At 42.0% G+C, this 19839-nt stretch overlaps 1 protein-coding gene across 1 annotated transcript in view; it reads right to left on the bottom strand.

Moving 5' to 3' along the window:
* LOC126109477 (homeobox protein abdominal-A homolog) overlaps nt 1-16450 on the bottom strand; it is a gene marked incomplete at its 3' end in the record, with an annotated part of 390791 nt that extends 374341 nt beyond the window's left edge. The window contains exons 1-2 of the mRNA XM_049914504.1: nt 15206-16450; nt 14774-15022 (exon numbers count right to left, since the gene is read on the bottom strand). Coding sequence (XP_049770461.1) covers nt 14774-15022; nt 15206-15644 — 688 coding nt within the window. The remainder of the gene's footprint in view (nt 1-14773; nt 15023-15205) is intronic.
* Nucleotides 16451-19839: the final 3389 nt, after the last annotated feature.

Genomic DNA, 19839 nt, shown 5'->3' with positions numbered 1-19839 from the left:
GCAGTATAGGAACTACAAAATTTAACTATGGCTAAATATGGCATTAGCGCAAACAATGTAACTCGCAGCCACTTTATTTCAACTCCGGTATATAATACCACGCGTTAACCTACTCCGTTGTGCATTATTTATAATACCTGTAACATCCACCCCACCGCATACAGTGTGCAGCACGTTATTGGAAATAGTAAGAGAATTAATCAGTGAAGAAAGGTGCTAAACAACTTCCTCCCATTCTGAAGTGCAAAGAAATAGTAAGAGAATAAATCAGTGAAGAGCGGTGCTAAACAACTTCCTCCCATCCTCGCTAAACAATGAAGTGCAAAGTCGTATCGCAGCTGCCCCGACGAACATTCCCACATAGCAGGAGTCAGGAGTAGAGTTAAGCAAGAAAACAAATTGTAATAAGAACACATACTCAGCCAATACAACAAATCCCAATCGTAGGAATAATCTAGAACCAAGAGTAAAATAATATCCAAAAGACCACAAATCCTACTTTAGAAACTCGCAAGAGATCTGACTATGAAAATTCCAGCGCCATCCCGACTGGGCTTTCGGTGGCTTCCCCCAGGTGTAAGGTGAATACCGGGACGAGGAATTCCACTATTTAGAATTAGGCAACGACTGACAACAAAATGGCATGAGCCAGGATAAAACTATCAAACGAAGTAGACAGGACTCCCTCATTAAATAAATAAATGGTGTCCCAACAGCATTAACTAATCCAGGCTGAAAAGGACTTGAGTCCCCAACAGCCACCACAATCCGCGAGGGTGTCGCATTCTTTAAAACAAGAAAAATCGTTGTATCCAAAGTTACTACATCGGACAATTGACAGTATGTGTAAGCGTTCACTGATCTTTCCTTGTCGAAAGTGTAAATATGCTCAGCGCAATCAGAGGCCCACAACAGTTTTTTGACAAACTAAACTGTAACAATTTTCATGTTTTCAATCAACTTTCATTACATATACAAATTTCTCGTTTGAACATCTTATTTCTTTGCAAGTTTTCTTCTGTCCATTTTGCATTTTATAAAATACTAAGAAATATATGTACAGGGCGACTAAAAATTATGTGAACAGTCCTACTTTCGTTTCGATTTCTATTCCAGGCTATTAGTGCACATTGCCGATTCAAAATTATGTGAGCAGTCTTAATGTTCTTTCTTTTTCTATTGAGGGTTGCTAGTATCAATGGCTGACAGGCTCACACTGGAGCACACGAGAGTGGCGGTAAACCTTAATGAACGTGGTGCAGTCGACGATAGATGGGCGTCGAAGGGTTGCAGAAAGATTTCCAGATAGATGGCCACCAACTCGTTTAGCAATTTATCACATTTACCAGAAGTCGTAGCAACCGGTTCGGTAGCAGACAATTATCATCGAAATGCGGTGCGACCTAGAACTGTAAGAAGTGAAGTAAACATCGCTATAGGGCAAGAGGCCATACTACATAGTCCATCAAAATCGACGAGACGACGTAGTCGGCAAGCAGGGATTATTCCACATGCTTTCTCTCAAATAGTGTTCACATAATTTTAACTCACCCTATAAGAACTTTAAACAAAAGACTGATAACAGTAGCAGAGTGTTTACTTGCGGAAGAATAGACCGAATTTAGAAAGGTACTATCAACGACTAACGCAGTTTTTATTTTGAGACTGCTTACTGATAAGCAGCGAGAGTTTATTTACTAAGGGGCACGTATTGTCTTCATAGATTTTGAGAAGGCCTTTGATTATTTGTGGCTCTGAAGAAGATATTTGGGAAGTTTCCCATGGTTATCTCGTAAATGCTACAACTAGTTAAGTCCTTCCTATTTATTCAGTCCAAACTGAGAATCCCTCCTCCCAATAGAAGTTCGCCTGGTAACTTGCTGAAAAGAACCGCGACTATGGGCTATATCTAAAAGTGCCTGCTAAATTGGAGACCGAAAAGTGTCTCTTTGTTCTTGGTGAAGTTTTATAGCGGTTGCCCTGACATAACAAGGCGACCGCTGCAGTTTTGATTTCCCCCTCGAAACCAAAATTAAATCAAATGAAATAGACAATAAATTCAACATTCTTATTTCTCCTCATCTATAAAAAATGAGGTCCTAAACAGCTGAAAAGAGCATAAGCTCTATTAGAAGGAAGAGCAGCTAAATTTGATGATCGTAAATCATCAAAGTGCAATAACAATTATACCGCTGTTAATTAATCAACCCGCTCTCTATGTTCGGGAGTGAGAATGAAATATTTATATACTAGTATATCCAATACCATGGTTCCGAACAAGCTTTTTCGGGAGGTTTCCCTTTGTGTCTTGTACATTTGGTGCAGCGCAGCTTGGAGAAATCGTAAATACATCATAATAATGATGCGACGTAAGTTGCTTTTGTTGGTAGTTTCGCGTGTCTTTCCCCTCATCAGTAATACGTATCTGCATAACAGAATAGAAATATTTCTTACAATATGTTATTTATAGCATACATGGTATCTGTGAGGAACCGTCAATATTCAGCGATGTGATAGCAACCTTTATTTGAAGCAAAAATGTCTTGTGGAGAAACGCCTTATTCTGAATAATTTCCGAGATAGTACAAATTTCATGTACATTTTTTTTCCAAGGGCTGGTCGCGCGCAGGTTTATGTCTTAAGCAACCAACATCTTTGCTGTTGTATTCTGGCCCAGCCGACCTCGTTGCTTTCAACCTCTTAGCTCGGGTTGTCTTTCTGCCATTAAGGTAGCCCGTTGAATGCGCAGTCGTGTGTTGATAGAGAAGTTGTTCGAGAACTGAGGAAGTATCAAGAGATTAGCATCGGGTAACTGTGTTTATACACGCGCTGGCTAAAAATGCCATTCATCTACACTAACGAAAAATATGCAGATATGCTGTATGTTATAGATTCGGCGATGGTAGTGCTCCTGCTCATGTCTAAGAATACTGTCGACGCTTTCCGACACGTCGAATTCGTGATCGTAGAGTGTTTACCGCAGTTTTCAATTCACACTCTGCAAAACGTTTGTTGTTAAGTTCACTCACTGTTGCACATAGAGTAAACGTGGCAATGTATTTAATAATACAGAAAATAAATAACAATGGACGTTAAATGTGTTGTCTCGGAAAAGCCGGCCGGTTGGCCGAGCGTTTCTAGGCGCTACAGTCTGTAACCGCGCGACCGCTACGGTCGCAGTTTCAAATCCTGCCTCGGGCATGGATGTGTGTGATGTCCTTAGGTTAGTTAGGTTTAAGTAGTTCTAAGTTCTAGGGGACTGATGACCTCCAAGTTAAGTCCCGTAGTGCTCAGAGCCATTTGAACCATTTTTTTGGTATCGGAAAATATATGGAATATGGCATATGTGTATATGAAGTTCTTCACTTAAAATGATAGTTCCTGTCATATCCCTGAACATTTACAAATTCTCCAGACACCCGGTGTAGTGTTTTTATGAGTACATGGTTTTCTATATTATCGAAATGTGAGTTCCGTTATATGTACTGGTTTTTATCGTATGCTAAATACAGTATTCCGTAATAATCAGACAATAATATGAGTATATGATCTACATATGCATTTGTGCATTTATATGAAATCACCATAAGACACTCACTTTTACGATAATACATAGTGATTACTGCTGTCCATGCAAGGTCATTATTTGTCAACATCACAAAATGTTCAAATGTGTTTGAATTACTAAGAGACCAAATTTCTGAGGTCATCGGTCCCTAGACTTACACACTACTTAAAGTAACTTATGCTAAGTACAACAGACACACCCATGCCCTAGGGAGGACTCGAACCTCCGGCGGGAGGGGCCGTGCAGTCCGTGACATGACGCCTCAAACCACGCGGCCACTCCATGCGGCGTTAATATCACAAACTATGCTAAAGAATACTAGTCAAATTTTCTGGGATTTTTTTTGATTGGTGCGTTTGTTTAACATAATGTCAGGGTGTTTCATTATGTATCTATAAATCTCTAGTTCCATCAAAAAGTAATTACCATCAAAAAGCAGCTTACGTGAAATAAATGATTATAAATATGACGTCTTTACTGTTTCCCTTAGTTACGAGGTGAATGATATTTCAAAAAAAAAAAAAAAAAAAAGCGGTATGAAATGCCAGCCCCTCATCACTGCAGTCCGAATCCCCTATCTAAAAAGAATTGTTCATGTACATTACAATTTCCACAGCCTGTTTCATGACGGAGTACTAAAAGTTTGAAGTGAAGATAGTAACTCCTGTCTGCTCAAAAAAGATTTTCTGTTGGTGCTAACGAAACAGTGCTAAATCTTAAAGGAGCTTCTGATTGTTGAAACAGTTTCATTTATGCCTTTTTCAAGATTTTTCCGGGAATAAAGTCAGTTATTTTCCGGAATACAAAAATGTGCTAGGAAAACTAGGGAAATGAGAAAATTTGGCAACCTGAAATCCAGATCGCTCTTAATGAGTGAAATATGAGAAGCAGCACTCAATATTATCTTCATTATCTATACGTTTATCGACCGTTCTTCTGCAACTATTTTTTGAATTCGCCTCGATTACATTACCTCCACTGCGGATTCCAACGTTTTTATGTCAGTTTGCTCCGCTTTTTCATTTTTCGACTTCCTATAGTTTATATTAGACATTAGATTTCCTTTCTTGGTTTTGCATTTCATCTTTTGTGTAATGCAGAAATGGAAGAGGAATAGAAATACATTTGATATTTATTACATTATTTTATTTGTGTGCTACATGTCTTAATGAAACGGGAAATATCTGTGCTTCTGATATAGAACCAAATTCTCTATTTCATCTTGTGTTTGATAACATCATCTGAAATATTTTAGATATTTCTGATCGTACTAGCATGCGCTAAAGAAAAAGCACTGAGAGCATTTCCAGAGCTACCCTTTTAGTAAAAATTGTGTAAATAAATTGAATGATTATCCTACGGCAATTAATTTTTCTGTTGAAAACTGCAGCTTTCGCTATAATTACTTAACAAACCAGATCACATATAATTTTTTCAGTTGTGAAACCTACTGACACAACACCACTTAATTGCTGTGAAAGTCTACATGTTATCGCGTAGTATAATTAAGAGGAATAACATAGGGGACCAGTAGAAAGACGAGTGCGTATCAAGTGTAAAAAATATCTTTTACGAGTTGGAAGATGTATCAGTGTAAATTCGGGTGACTAAGATTGTGGCAAAAACTAAACTGGCTTTTTACTCAAAATCAACAACTTACCGTTTGCTTTAGTGCACACCAAGTGTTTCGAAATATAGATCCATTCGTCGTGTCCCTAAACTCAAATGTAAAAATAGTTAACTACTGGAAAGGACCTTAGGGATATCTACGGTAGCGTATGTAGTATTTTGGTGTTTTTGATTTACTACACAGAAAAATTGCATTCCAAGACGTAAATGTAATTTTAAAGTAATTAAAATTATGTTGTTGGTAATAACAAGCTGGCGTGAAACATTTTTCGCTTACAGTTACATAAAAAAACACTATTACTTTAGCTTATTACTATCAACTATTTAATTTTAATTGCTTATAAATTAGATTTCGATCTGTTAATGTATTTGACCTGTGTAGCAAATAAAAATAGCATTAATGAATTATTATTGCAGTTTTTGACTAAAAAGTGCATTTTATTGTCAGAAAAATTGTCTACTACTTGAGTAAAAAAACCACGTCATTTTCAAAGACTGAAACATTTTGCATTCCGAGTCATTATAGTACTAAATAAATATAATCAGTTTTTCGGATGTGGGGTAGCGATGGTGGTACTCTCTTAGTAATAATTGTTTGCATTCAGATACTTTAATGGTACTTGGTAATATTCAACTGCATCAAGCAGGCCTACTATTAAAGTGGTTGAAAGCAAATATTAATTGCTGATATAGAGGCTAGTACTTAAATGCATAGAGTAATAAACGAGAAAGTATTGAACCCAGAAACGACAGACTGTGCCAAAAAAATCAATTTGTCCTTTGGAAATTGGTAGAATTGTTCCATTTTGAGCAACTGCTTCTTGAAATTCAGCGGGAAAACTAGGACCATATGAATTCTAAAAATGAAACTTTGTGTCTTTCAGTAACAGTTGTAGCCGATCAGTGACGTGATAACTGTGAAAATTCATCATATAGTGTCAGAAAACTATCCGAATTTGTTTCAAAGATGTTTCTCTTTTCGCTGTTAGTTCGTAACATATTTAAACAAGAGTGGAGAGAGTAAAGTATATTTGTGTACTGCCATGTAAATCTTGAGATTTTTGAATCCTTAAGAGTTATATCCTAAAATTTTACTAATGTGTAATACTTCTGTAAGACACAAACATTTTTTCACAAAAAAAGAAATAAAGAGCATTAACGTTTTATCGCTTTTTTAGTAACATTTAATGTGAGTTGATGTTTGCTAAGAGATGATATTATTCTTCCCAATGATGACCATGATACTTTTATCTACTTATTACGCAAATTGTGCGGTAAAGTAAGCTTTACAGCAAATGTTCCATTGAATAACGACAGCAATTTGGAAAACGTCCTCTTGGTAACAGTGCTTACTAGAACACTGAGAAATGCTGTTTTATGGGTTAATTATACTTTTAATAACCAATATGTTCAAACTACATACTTTTATACAGATCCGACCAGTTTATTAATTTTTTTATTTTTATGGCTTGTGACACTGTTTGAGGAACATTTTAAGGGCATTATTTATAGAGAATATACTGATTTTAAGCCTTAAATATATATATTACGTGGTGCAATGTCTGGAATTTGAGAGCTGTTGGAGACACATGTAAGTTTTAAATCGGTTTTTGGTGCATGCTGAACAGAGGCATACTCATCTGCATTTCGCATGGAAATTTGTGTTAATTATAATACGCTTTATATCTTTAGAAATACTGTTCGAAGCCGGAACCCAACTAAATATTACATTTTAAATCTGCTCCAGGTACCCGCTAAACGGCGGTGCTAAAAGAACCAGCTTTTCTCCCGAAAGCTAGCTATATTGGTAACTGTTGTATGTTTGCAAATACTACTAACAGATGGTTACTGAATAAATATGAGCGTGCTGTAGGCGATATTGCTCGAAATGCAAGTTTCGAGTGGTTGTGCAACTATTTCTGGAGACAGCTAATGAGGAGGTACTTGGATATGCAAAGGAGTGTTTTGAAATGCATTGTAAACAGAGTAGGGGGAAAGAATATCCTTTATGACCATCAGAAAATTTCAGGCTTGGCTTGCCTTACACAACTGAAACCCAAAGTAACTTATTTTGATTACGATCGTAGATACGAGAATTGTTGAATCTTTATAACGAGGATGTGACAATACAGTCTGGGCCTCTTTCAAAGATGTAATCTTGTTTTTGTATTACTGAATGACTTTGTTAACTACATTGTAGCGAGCTATGGAAAAAGTCGCTGCCTGTTACAACATTATGTTCTATAACAAACAAATCATACTGCCTTATGACTATATAATTTATGGCGAATTGAAACCCGGATACTGAACTATTTTTCCAGTAAAACAAGGCTTCCGTAATTTCCAAAAGAATTCTGTAGAAAATTTTTGTTGTTGAACTTGCGGCAATGAATCAACGGTTGGAGGACCGCATTCAAATGAAACGTATGATGTGATTTCAGTCCAAATACTCATAGAGCCTCAAACTGAACGAAGCCCTACCGTATATAGGTGACATTCATTATCATTAGTTGTGATGAAAAAAAAATCGTTTACCGGAACACTGACATTTATGATACAAACATTTTTGCCGTATAATTCGCCATTCTGCGTAATTTTTCTTGTCAGTTTTCATTTGTCCTTACCCAGATTTTGCCATCTACAGAAATGTAATTTCGTGACGGTACGACGAAAGACAGACCTGCTTTACGCAAGGGATAACTCGTTTATATTTAGCGACACACTGCTGGGACTTCATCAGTGATTTTTAAAAAAATGTTTTGACATAATTAGTAGATAATAAACACTACCGAATTATCTGTTTTCACGTTTGCATTATAACTCGAACAGAACAATCTGGTGTTCTAATTAAATTCAAGCATTGTACGTCAGTTGGTCACAGACCAGTGTTTTTCTAATTCAGCTCTTCAAATGTAACTGTACAAATTTAAAATATGAAAAATATTTTGTACTCCTTATGGATCTGCAGGATATTTGGGAAAATTTATCGTAAAATGCAAGTGTGATTGCAGGTAAGGAGCCTTCATCTATACTAAGTAATACTTTGATATTACGGAGGAAAAGCCATGATGATTTGAGAGCGTTAGTGAGATATGTCAGCAAAACCCCGTAAAGTAAAGACTTGTGTTTTGCATAAACAGATCATCACATTCACCGTAATACCATATGCCAACATGAAATAAATTGCAATTCTATTGCAAGTGCTCAGGATTATTTACCTGAATTGTTTTTAGCAGTTAAACAATTTTTAACATATATTTTAACGTAACAAGAAACTTTGTCAATGTGATATTTATGTTCAAACAATAAATATCGCTGCATTATGTGTTACCTTATCAAAGACAAACTGAAATGCAATGCTGCAAACAGGACTGATACAATAGTCTACAATACGGGACATATAAGAAAGATGTTCCTGCCACAGTGGTTCCGCTCTGCTTTGCTAACACTGACAGGGCATTTGAGGTAAAAATAAAATAAAATTTCCGAGTATATTAAATAAATCTTACTATTTCTTTTCTGCTGCGATCTGTAAGTGGCATTACGAAGGAACAAAGTACCTGAAGTTGGAATAATTCCTTAATATGCCTGTGTGTGTACGGACTGCTAAAATGGCCAATCATCGGTTGTTCCACATATTCATTATTAGAGCATTAGCATATTAGTTTTAGAGCATATTATATGTATGCGTGTTAACAGTTACAAGGTACGAAAAGAAGAAGCTATTACTCATTATGCCTCGAGCACCACTAAACAGAATGCAACGGGCGAGAAGAGAAACGTCGACACCGAGAATAGTCAGCCATGAAAAATTAACAACTCATTTCGATAGAGAAGTATGGAAGTTGCTAGACTAGGTCACATTATGATACTCATAAACGAGTTTGAGTTTTGTCACAATGTTACCACTGTGAACGTGCACGGTCCGACATGTCGTTTAACAGTTTGATGAAAGAACAAATTTCATGCTACGGTACTGGAAATTTATCGCAGTACGAAAAAGATCTTTAACATTTTTTATGCAGAAACCTTTTCCTAATCTTATACAGTATATCTTGCTGGAGTTCTACCAATTATGGTAGAGCAGAATTAAGAGAAAATTCCATTTCTTGACTGAAAGAACAGTATTTGAACTTAGCGTGTAGTTCTGTAGTTTTTAGCATGATCTTGCGAAAGAATTTGCACTATGTATTGCCAAAAATGTGTAACAGTGCACGTAAATACGTAACGTTTTAATACAAAAAAGAACTGGATATTTTATTTAAAGAAAACTGCCTTTCAGCAAAGACGAGAATATAAATGTGAATGTCTTGAAACATATAGGAGAAAAGTAAGGAAGGAATGTTGCAAATAGAACTGACAGAAAGAGGCATCGCCAATGATTACAAAGAACAGTGTAAACAAAGAAGATGAACATAGTTAAAAGATAGTTGTTAGGTAACCATGTTTGGAATATATTGGAAACACTGAAAGATATGTAAAGGAAGGTATTGAGAACGATAAAGATTAACATAAATTTAAAATAACTCGATAATAATAGACAGACAGGATGGTGAAGCAGAAGATACAGATTGCCACTTTGTATTAAGAGAAATTAATGATATATTTGTACCAACAAGCGTACGGGCTGTATCACACGCAGGTAAATATTTGATATTTCGTGTAATAAAAGCTATAATAAATAATTCACCCGATACAACATAGTTTTATATGGACATAAGTGTTAAATTGCTGTTAACAGAGTCCTGCCTTTTACAGCTGCTGATAGCTTGTGCAATGGGAAAACTTAAAATTTGTCAGAACAATTATTCCTGGACATCGTATCATAACAGGCAAAGTGAAAAGATTTTCTGGAGGTGAGCAGCGAACGTGCGTATTATGTAGATCATTATCGTGCAATTTATTTTAAGGATACAAAAACAGTATGGAAGTGATGAGAAACAAACAGTTCTATAATATTCAAATTTACTGTGCAAGTAATTTATCGGTGTTTTCGGAATTAGATCGTTATCTCGCTGCTGCACACGGAGTGGGATATTTTCTGTATTCCCAAGGGCGATGCCTCTACATGGTCACTATCGCTCTTTCTGGGCAGTTAATTGAAATGAGTTTGTCCATGAAAGCGGCAATGTGGAAGTAATTTCCGTAGCTTCGTAATGAGCATGGTTCTCTCATTGCCTTGATTCTGTGGGCAAAAAATGAAAGTGAGACGGCGATACAAGAGAAGCATATGAATGTCGATTGCTTCTTCCGTCCCCGTTTGGTAGAATAACTTCATTTATAAACACAAATAACTATAATCTAATTTCCAAGTTTCCTTGGTGTAGAAATTACACGCCGCTTAGTGAGTTTCGATGGCCGTGTGAACGATGGAGCCGATGTGTAGTCTTTTCCCTGCATTTATGTATGGTTTTTAGCTAAGACATTTCTCGCATACTAGATTTTTATAAACAAGTGCGTACTGAAATTATTGTAGATGGATTTTCTATGTAACCTCGTCGGAATGAATGTGTCGTATGAACGTGAGGACAATTATTTTTGGATTCTAGATATACATACAATTCGGGATGTAGTAGATAGGGAGACTGCTTTTCTACTGACTGATAACGCGTACAATTTAGGTGACTACCTTACCATTTAAAAGAAGAAATATCGAGTGGGATGGGAAAATAACGTGATATAAACAGCAGTCTGGTTAGTAGATTTAATGGTGGAGTATTTTGCTAATGTCTCCGGAATTTATATGACTGGTCAGTAAAGGAGTTGATTTCTATAACCTTGTAATGCTGATGTAATGTAATTTCTCTAACTTCCAATAACAAATTTATAAACGGATGGGCATATGTTATGTATTATATTGATATCGAACCTCACAATTTAATGGTTGAACAATATATTTCTTTTTACTTTATCTTGTAACAATGAAGAAGTAGCTTTGTGTTATAGGTTTTCCACGTATAATTTAAGATGGTACCGTCCGTGGTATGAGAAACAAAACAGAAATGGGATAAACTATGGTGTGAAATAATGTAATGTCGTTATTGAATAACCAAGACAGTTACCTTTGTATAGTGAGGACGGAAGTCTGATATTTACCGCTGTATTGTGATCACTGAAGTCAGTCTGTATTATCATAATCAGCGTTGCGCTACTTTCAGTATTTAACAGATTTATTGGTTAAGAAATGTATCATTTCATAGGGAATTTAGACGGCCAACAGCAAAGTGAAATTTATGCTATGTTTGTTAACTCAGAGTTCAGAGAAGCGCTTATTTATGATACTCATAGTTAAGAATTATGCCTGTTATTACTGATCCACTGGCTATGGAAAGTCATATAGTATACCAGATGCCGACAACAGCATACAAAATTTAGTTAATGGGCTTATACATTGTATATTTATGTCTGATTAAGAAATTACAGAGAAGGTTGAGACATTTTATATATATTACAGATTAATAATAAATGTCACAAAGCAGAAATTTATTGTTAACAGTTCATACAGAGTTTAGAGAAGTGTATTTATTGTTTACATGGTTGAGGTTTTTTCTAGATTTTATGGATCCAATGTGGAAAAAATTGCACTTACACTGAATATATGTTGATGTCAGTTTCAGTGATATTTCGTATGTACAGAATATAGTTAACCGTTTTCTAAAATATATTCAACGTTCAGGGGTATTTCACAACTTTAGAGACTGGAGTGCATTCCATGTGCCTCTTAGCAGACAGAAATATTTGTGTACGGACATTGAACCAATACAAATTGTTTGAAACGTAATATCGTTCCACAGCTTCCAGATTTTATGTCATTTTATTCGTGCTTACAGTTAGTTGCAACGGTTAAGCTAGTATTACATAGTTAAATTACTTCTCTTAGAACAAAGCTAAGTTCTCACTAGTATCTAAACCAGTACAAAATTAGTTACTAACAGAGATCAAACGTGAACTATAAATGAACTACAAGAAATAAGAAGACGATATAAAAACAGTGAGTTGTGGAACGATGTTATGCTTCAGAAAACATACGCCCATCTGTTGATACACAATTTCTACATAAATTTAACGAGTGATACTGTTCGGTGAATTGCAGAGGGTACTTGATATCAATGTCAGGAATTTTTAGTCATATTAAATCAGCGTATTTAGTGAGGGAAAATGATTATCTCTGCACTCGCGATAATTTCTCTTACATTATTCTCAGGATCCGTACGTGAAGTGTGTGATAGTGGGAGTAGAATGTTTGCAAGGTTTAGAGATGACCAATTGATTGTTGTTACCGTGAACGGATTTTTTACATTTGGAGGGTGACAATTATCATGCTGTGTCCCGAAAAAAGAGTTCGCGTGTGATTCTATTACCGAGCGCTACCGTTTGCCGCAAGGGCGGCAGTTCTTGTACGTCAACTTTTCGTGATGTTCTTAAACCTGTTGAAGCGCTTGTCTGTCTGGAGAAACCGGTGATAGTTAATCTTTTCCTGCGTAGGCGTTTATCTTATTTTGAAACAAAGATTTTATTTCATAATTTAACGATTAGCTCATTTCGTCTCCGTCGGCATTATCAAACTACATCACAATAAAAACTGTTACGTGTACAGTATGATACATTCGACACACCCATGTCCGTACAGTCATAACGGCTATGTGCACCTGTGTGTGGAATATATCATTCTGTATACGTAACAGTTTTTGCTGTGATGTAGTATAATGATGCCCAAGGCGGCGAAATTAGGTAGTTGCTAAATTATGTAATGAAGTGGTTATCACTGAAGAAAAAATAGTAAACAATGATACTTTTTGAATGAATGATTTATTTCAGCGTAACAGCTTTCATGCTCGGACCAATCTTCAGAAGGCAGCGAGAATTTCTAGCACAAATTTCTCATTTTGTCTTGAGGAGGGATTATGCTTTATACAATACAGCACAGAAGGATGCATCATTGATACGTGGCATGCTGTCTCGCTAATGCTGACCACGACACGAAACAAACGCAAGCTGTAATCTATGAGGCAGCAAAATCATTTCACAGAGACAAATGTGAAATTTGTGCGAGAAGTCAGGTCGAGGCCCGAAACTTGTCGCGATGAAATAAATCACTCCTTCATAAAATTTAGATGCTTGCAGTTTTCGTTCTTCTGTGATATTTATGAGAACAGCCGGCGTGTTCCGGAATCATCATGCACAAAAGATCTTGTTTCTTTCAAAGCGAAAGAACAGCACCATGGAGGAAAATGACTTCCTTCAAGAAATTCACGGCGACTGTGGAAACGGGCATACAGAAAGACTAACAGAGAATCAAACTGTGCACGACTTACGACTGTTTTATCTGAGATCCATCCCTGACATAATATTTGCACTTGCTATGAATACAAACGGCATGTATTTTAGTCTTCTATTGAAAACCAGTTTATTTGCAAATATCACTATGTTGATACAATTACTGGATTACTAGTTTCGGCAAAATGTATTGCCACCCTGAGATCCATAAAACTGGGCAGTGGTAGTTACATCATACAATGCTTACACCACTCTGGTACTTGAGGACTATACAATACGCATAAAAATGTTTTGGCATTACAATGACATGCTAGGTGTGCTATCATAAATTATGTGGAACTTAAATAGTACTTCTGACATGTCATTCTAATGCCTCGACTTTTTTATGCATGTTTTACAGCTCTCAAATGACAGAATGGTGTGAACGTTTTATCTTGTAACTACGACTGCCCGGTTTTATGGATATGATGACGGCAATAGGCTATATGTTGCCGTAGCTAGTAATCTAGTAATCGTGTAAACTTAGCGATGTTGGCAAATAAACTGGTTTTCAAAAGAAGAGTTCAGTACAAAATTATATACAATCTGCTGCACTGAATGCTTATGTCAGATTACCCTAACAAACGGCTTTCTTGTACGAAACTGTTGAGGTTTCCGGAAAAACTTGTTGACATACTGCATTTTCGCTTTTCGTTGTCAGTGTAAAAATCCGCTACAGTTATAAAAATTATTTATGTCTAAACAGGAGAGGACTGCTCGGTTTCAAGACGTATGTCCCATCTTGAGACTCGTGTTAAACTACCAGTCCACAAGGATGGATAATTAAGGTTAAAATATGTAAAAAATAATGGTGTACCACCGATTCACTATTTTAACATATTTTTAACCTATTATAACGTTAGCTGGGCATCATTGTGGACTCACATTTCAGTATGCACCTGAAGATGGGATACATGTCCTGAAACGAGGTAGGTAAATAATTTTTACAACTGTAGCGGATTTGATGATTGACAATAAGTAACAGGTGTGGATGTCCCGTGAAGAGAACGGGGCGGATTTTCGCTTTTGTCTCCGGATCTTCGGTACTCGTTTGTTTGTCGGCACTGCGCCACCAGCAATGGTGAGCCTTTGACAGTGTCAGCCACTCGGGCTGGGAAAACATTACAAACAAACGTCGGCAGAAGATCGCGAGACGAAAGACGACACGTTTTAGGTTTCCCTCGTGTTTGGCAGGGCGGAAGCACTGTGCGGCAGGTGGCGGAAGCGGCCAGCGCGCGGCCAGCTGGAGTTGGTGCTCACCAGTTATGGACATCCAGGGGTAGCGCGGGATGTCCGGCAGGGGCTGCGTGGCCGCCGCCGCCGCCGCCCCCGGCTGCGAGCAGGACGTGCCCAGCGGGTCGGCGCCCGCCCCCGCAGCCGCCGCCGCCGCCTGGTGGTAGAACTGCGCCGCCGCCGCCATGGAGGCGGACGCCGTGGCCGCCGCCGCCGACGCCGACACGACCGCCCCCGAGGGGCTGGAGGCGGCCGCCACGGCCCCGGCGCCGTTGTGTTGCCCGGCGCCCGAGCCGCCCCCGGCGCCGCCCCCAGCTGCAGAGGCGTGGTGGTTGTGGTGGTGCGACGCGGCGGCCGCCGCCGCCAGCGAGTTGTAGCCCGCCATGGCGTCCGCCGCGCTGCTCGGGGGCGGCGCGCCGCCTCCGCCGCCGGACCCGCCGCCGCCCGCGCCGCCCCCGCCGCCGGTGCCGCCCCCGGAGCCCGCGGTGTAGCGGCAGCTCTTCTCGGCGGCGGCGGCCGCCACCGCGTCTACGGCCGCCGCCGCCGCCAGCGCGGCCGACGGCGACGTGAAGGCGCCGGGCGGCACCATGCCGCCCCCGGCGAACGCCTGGTGGTGGTGGTGGTGCACGGCGGCCGCGCTCACGTACGGGTACATGCGGCCCGCCGCGGCCGCCGCCGCGGACGACACGGCCGACGCCGTCGGGGGCGGCGGCGGCGACGACGAGCCGCCGGAGCTGGGCGAGTTGTTGCTGGCGACGGCGCCCGAGTAGTCGGGCGACGGCGAGAAGAGCGTGGACGCGCCCGGCGGCGCCAGCAGGTGCTGGTGGTGCTGCTGGTGCTGGTACAGCTGGTGGTGGTACTTGGGCAGCATGCTGTCGAGCAGGAACTTGGAGCTCATCGTCTGTGGTGCTGCTGGTGCTGCGGAGCGGGGCTGGAGCGCCTACGCGGACGCCATGGCCGGCGCAGACTGCAGGGCCGCTACTGCGACGCGACGCGACGTCACCGTCAGCTGAGGCCACGCCCACCGCTCAGCTGGCCCGCGCGCCACGCGCTGACAGACTGACAGCGCCCCGGACCCGGACGCCGACTCCGTAGCCGCTGCTGCTTCCACTAAATCTAGCCCCTAAACTGAGCCGTTCGGAAATCTTCGTACCTAGCAACACTACGGAACTCTCCCAGGAGCTAGTTACAAACTTCTCTGCAAAACTCCACAATTCTACAACAACCTCTGAGTACCACTATCTCTCCCACACTTCTCCTATACAGTTTCTAACACAGCCGCAACAGTCCACCACAATCTTGCTATCCTATCCTCTCGATGTCCACTACAGTACCTCCTCACTTCCTGTCACCTCCTTTCAGCTAACAGTTTCTCAAGTAACGACTCCACACCAGTCCTCCGAAATCTTCCACGACAGTCAAAAAAATTGTAAGCAGCCTCTTCTGTCCGCAGTTCCACGGCAGCGAAGACACTCACACACACGCTCGCGCACAGAGGGCACACCGCCTCGCGAGTCGAGGACAATAATAATAAAAAAAATTACGAGGCGCAATCGCGTCTGGCTGGGGCGCGCCGGTTTCCCGCGGCGGGGCCGAGCTTCGCTGCCGACTCTTCCCGCACTGTGCTCGCTGTAGGCGCCGGCGGTCGCGAAGCGCCGCAGGAAATCCAGTGACGGCCCGTTTACGAGGCGGTCGCGTGTGCGCTGGCTGCCGGCCGCTATGACTGCTCTATAACGCCCAGTTTTAACGTTCGGCCGCTGCCGTGGCCGGGCTCATACAAGCGCCACTACCAACTAAATGTAACCCCTTACAATAATGGTCTGCACGAGCTGTTGGGAAGCTAAAACCCGCCCCCTTTCGGGTCCTCCCCTACGGCGTACCTTGGCCGCCCCCCTCTCTCGGCGCCTCTCTGCTCCCAGCCTCTCTCTCTCTCTCTCTCCCGCTCTCTCCTCTTCTCCCTCTCCCACTCCTCCTCCTCTTCTTCCAGTTACCTGTCCGGTTGCCTGCGCCCCTTACCACTCCTCCGACGCCGCGCTCACCGCATCACCTGCACAGTAGCTCCTGAGTCGTGCGGGTTGGTGCGCACCGCACACGGCCCAGTCTAAAGGGGCAGCAAACAACCCTTTCGGGTGCTGGACTGCGGGATATAAAAAAAAAAAGAATAGCAACCACCGTCCGGCCACCGGTTTACCCCCTCCCGGCGACCACCCCTTCCCTCCCCGCCCGCCGGTCGAATGCGCATATGCCGATGCGCACACTCGGCCGACGCCTGCGCCGAGTACGTCACACACTCTTATGTCGCACACGCAGCCCACGTGTCCTCCACACCTCACCACACGCCGTCAACTAATGTCCACAAAAGGCTGCCAGACGAACACTCGGCAGAGAACAGACAGCAGCCCACGTGGGCTCGCCGTCGACTTCTGTGCCGTCTGCACAGTAGGCGACGACGGGTCTTCCCCCCTGCGCTAGTTCGGGACTTCCCCGCTCGAGCGCGCGCGCCGAGTCCCGCTGCTGGAAACGGGTGACTGGCAAGGCGCAATAAAAATTTTTAGTGCGCAGTTACAGGGCGCAGTAAAAGCCGGCCGAAAGCGCGCATAAAAGCCCGGCCGGGCCGTATGAATGGGCGGCACGCGAACGCACGCCGCTCCGGCCAACAGCTGATGCCCGCCGCCGGTCACCTGTTCCCTCCACCTCCACAAAAACGCCCTCTGTGTGTGTCCCGTGCTAGAGCACGACTCGCGCCCTTTCTGGATACGAAACCCGCTCTGGGAACTGTCTACTGATTGTGTCGTAGGGGCTCTTCACACATACAAACTAGAGATGGATAGGTGCCGACGATCACCAAAGACGGACTGTGCGAGTGACTAGTGCTCGTTTCGCGCGTTAGCGCAGAGGTTATGTGGAGAACTTTGTGCGGCTAGTGGTAGGCGATATTCTGCTGTTCCTGTCGCGCCGCACTTGATGCCGGCTAGAAGGGCGAGAGGGGCAGGGGGGAAAAGAGGAGAGGGGAAGTGGAAATAGGGTGGGAGGCGGAGGGAGGGTGAGGAGAGGGGGAAGGGCTGACACGAGGGAGGGTAGGCCGACAGACGGCACAAATTGCCCCCACCGCGCAGCCTGACAAGAGAGTACGCAGGCAGGCCTCTCTCCCCCTCCCCTCCTCTCGCTCCTCTCTCTCTCTGTCGCCATGTCTGGCTCTGCCCCACCAGCTCGGCTCTCTCCCGCGGCACGCAGCATCCCGGACACTGGAGCCGAAAAACAATGTGCGGAGGAGCGAAGCACGACGCTAAAGGAGAGACTGCGATAGGGAAGGATGATGAAAAAGGGGGAAAAAAAGAAAGAGAAAAGAGAAACAGGCCAGGTTCGGAATAGAAGACGGTGGACATAGTACGTCGCCAGCGAATCTCCAGCGCCAACCCGAACTTGCCGCCGCTAGGCAGCGCTGTAGTCGTCCGATGGCGCTGCCACCTGTCGGCCAAAGAGGGAACTACCACCTGCGCCGGTACTGTGCAGCATGAGATTCGGACGGTCCTCACCCTTTCTATCCCCCATCACCCTCCCCCCTCCGCACCGTTTTTTTCCAGCGTGTTTCCAGACTCAGGCTTTTGCTTTCCGCCCTCTCCGCACGAGTGCAGCATAATCGCTATAGGAGGTTCTCAGGGATGGGGCAGAGGGGTGGGGGTGTGGAGAGATGTGCAAAGTAGGAGAGGTCAGATTATTGAACACGTCGAGAGGCAGTCCTGAATCGATTCTTGCCTGTAAAACCAGCGGCACTGCGTAATTGGAAACTACCATCGCAATTAGTAGCTTTCGATTTTCCTTGTAGACGATATTCTGCAATGTGAACCCGGACTGCAAAGATACAAAATTTCCGTAGTTTTTCATGGATATTTTCGCAGTATTTTGATATGAGATCGCCCTTCGACACTGGTGGCTCGTTACAATTTTACGATTTATCCCGTTTGGTGCCGAATTTATCATTTTGCGTGCAAAATACTTTCACAGCTCTGGAAGAGCTGGTAATACTCAGTCGTCAGAATACACCCGGAACGTACAGCACTCGATGCATCCACAAAAAAAGAGTAATTCGTGTTATTAAATAAAATCAAAAACTAATCTAGCGGCACTTGGAATGATGCGATTCGCATAAAACAGTAATCTACATCTTCCATTCGGCTCTCATCAGCTGACAGCAACGTCAGACGGATTCGGTTAGGGAAATAGCACAAACAGTCCGAGCTGAGTAAATGAAGTCTAGTGCAGTCATTCACTGAAACAAATACTTTATTTCACCATTCAACCTTTGCTTTCATTATACGAAATGTTAAAATACTTTTTTTGTTATATTAAATGATAATGTAGTGATCATTGAACATCATAGAACATAAGTTTGACTGATGTTTTGAAGTTAGGAACACTACTGATGAAGAAGCTGGGAAAGAGAAATGATGAAAAAGTGATAGAGTCACTGGTGCAAATCAGTAGCAGACTGGATTTGGGGAATTTGCAGTATCAATTTGTCCATTATATTTGGACTGTTGAGCTCCGTGGCCGTGGATAATGATATTTCATTGTAAAAATACAGCAACCAGCCACTTTTTAATGCGTTTTATTTATGCCAATATGCATTTCGAGTTTGCACCCATCTTCAGCTGGCAAATTACATGGATCTTCAGTTACTACAGTAGTACAATCTCGACAGCAGTTTGGATGTTGCAGCAGTAAATGATTGGAATCGTTGTTTTTGCACAGGCCTGCTGCAACATCCAAACTGCTGTCGAGATTGTACTACTGTAGTAACTGAAGATCCATGTAATTTGCCAACTGAAGATGGGTGCAAACCCGAAATGCATATTGGCATAAATAAAACGCATTAAAAAGTGGCTGGTTGCTGTATTTTTACAATGAAATTTGCAGTATTGTTGTAAACACATAGTGCATCATTGACAACAAGTAATTCCAAAGCGGCGCAGGGCTTTTCATCTCTTCTCCACTCGCGATGTTGATGCTCCTAGAAGTGTATCAATAACTTAAAAAGTGACAATTTGGTGGTCTTACCGTTATGCGAAGAGCATGAGTCGACCGTCGGAGCC

Source organism: Schistocerca cancellata, chromosome 12 (genome assembly GCF_023864275.1).
Source record: "Schistocerca cancellata isolate TAMUIC-IGC-003103 chromosome 12, iqSchCanc2.1, whole genome shotgun sequence".
Taxonomy (NCBI): domain Eukaryota; kingdom Metazoa; phylum Arthropoda; class Insecta; order Orthoptera; family Acrididae; genus Schistocerca; species Schistocerca cancellata.
The sequence above is the reverse complement of the archived record's forward strand: the minus strand, read 5'-3'. Positions and strand labels throughout refer to the sequence as shown.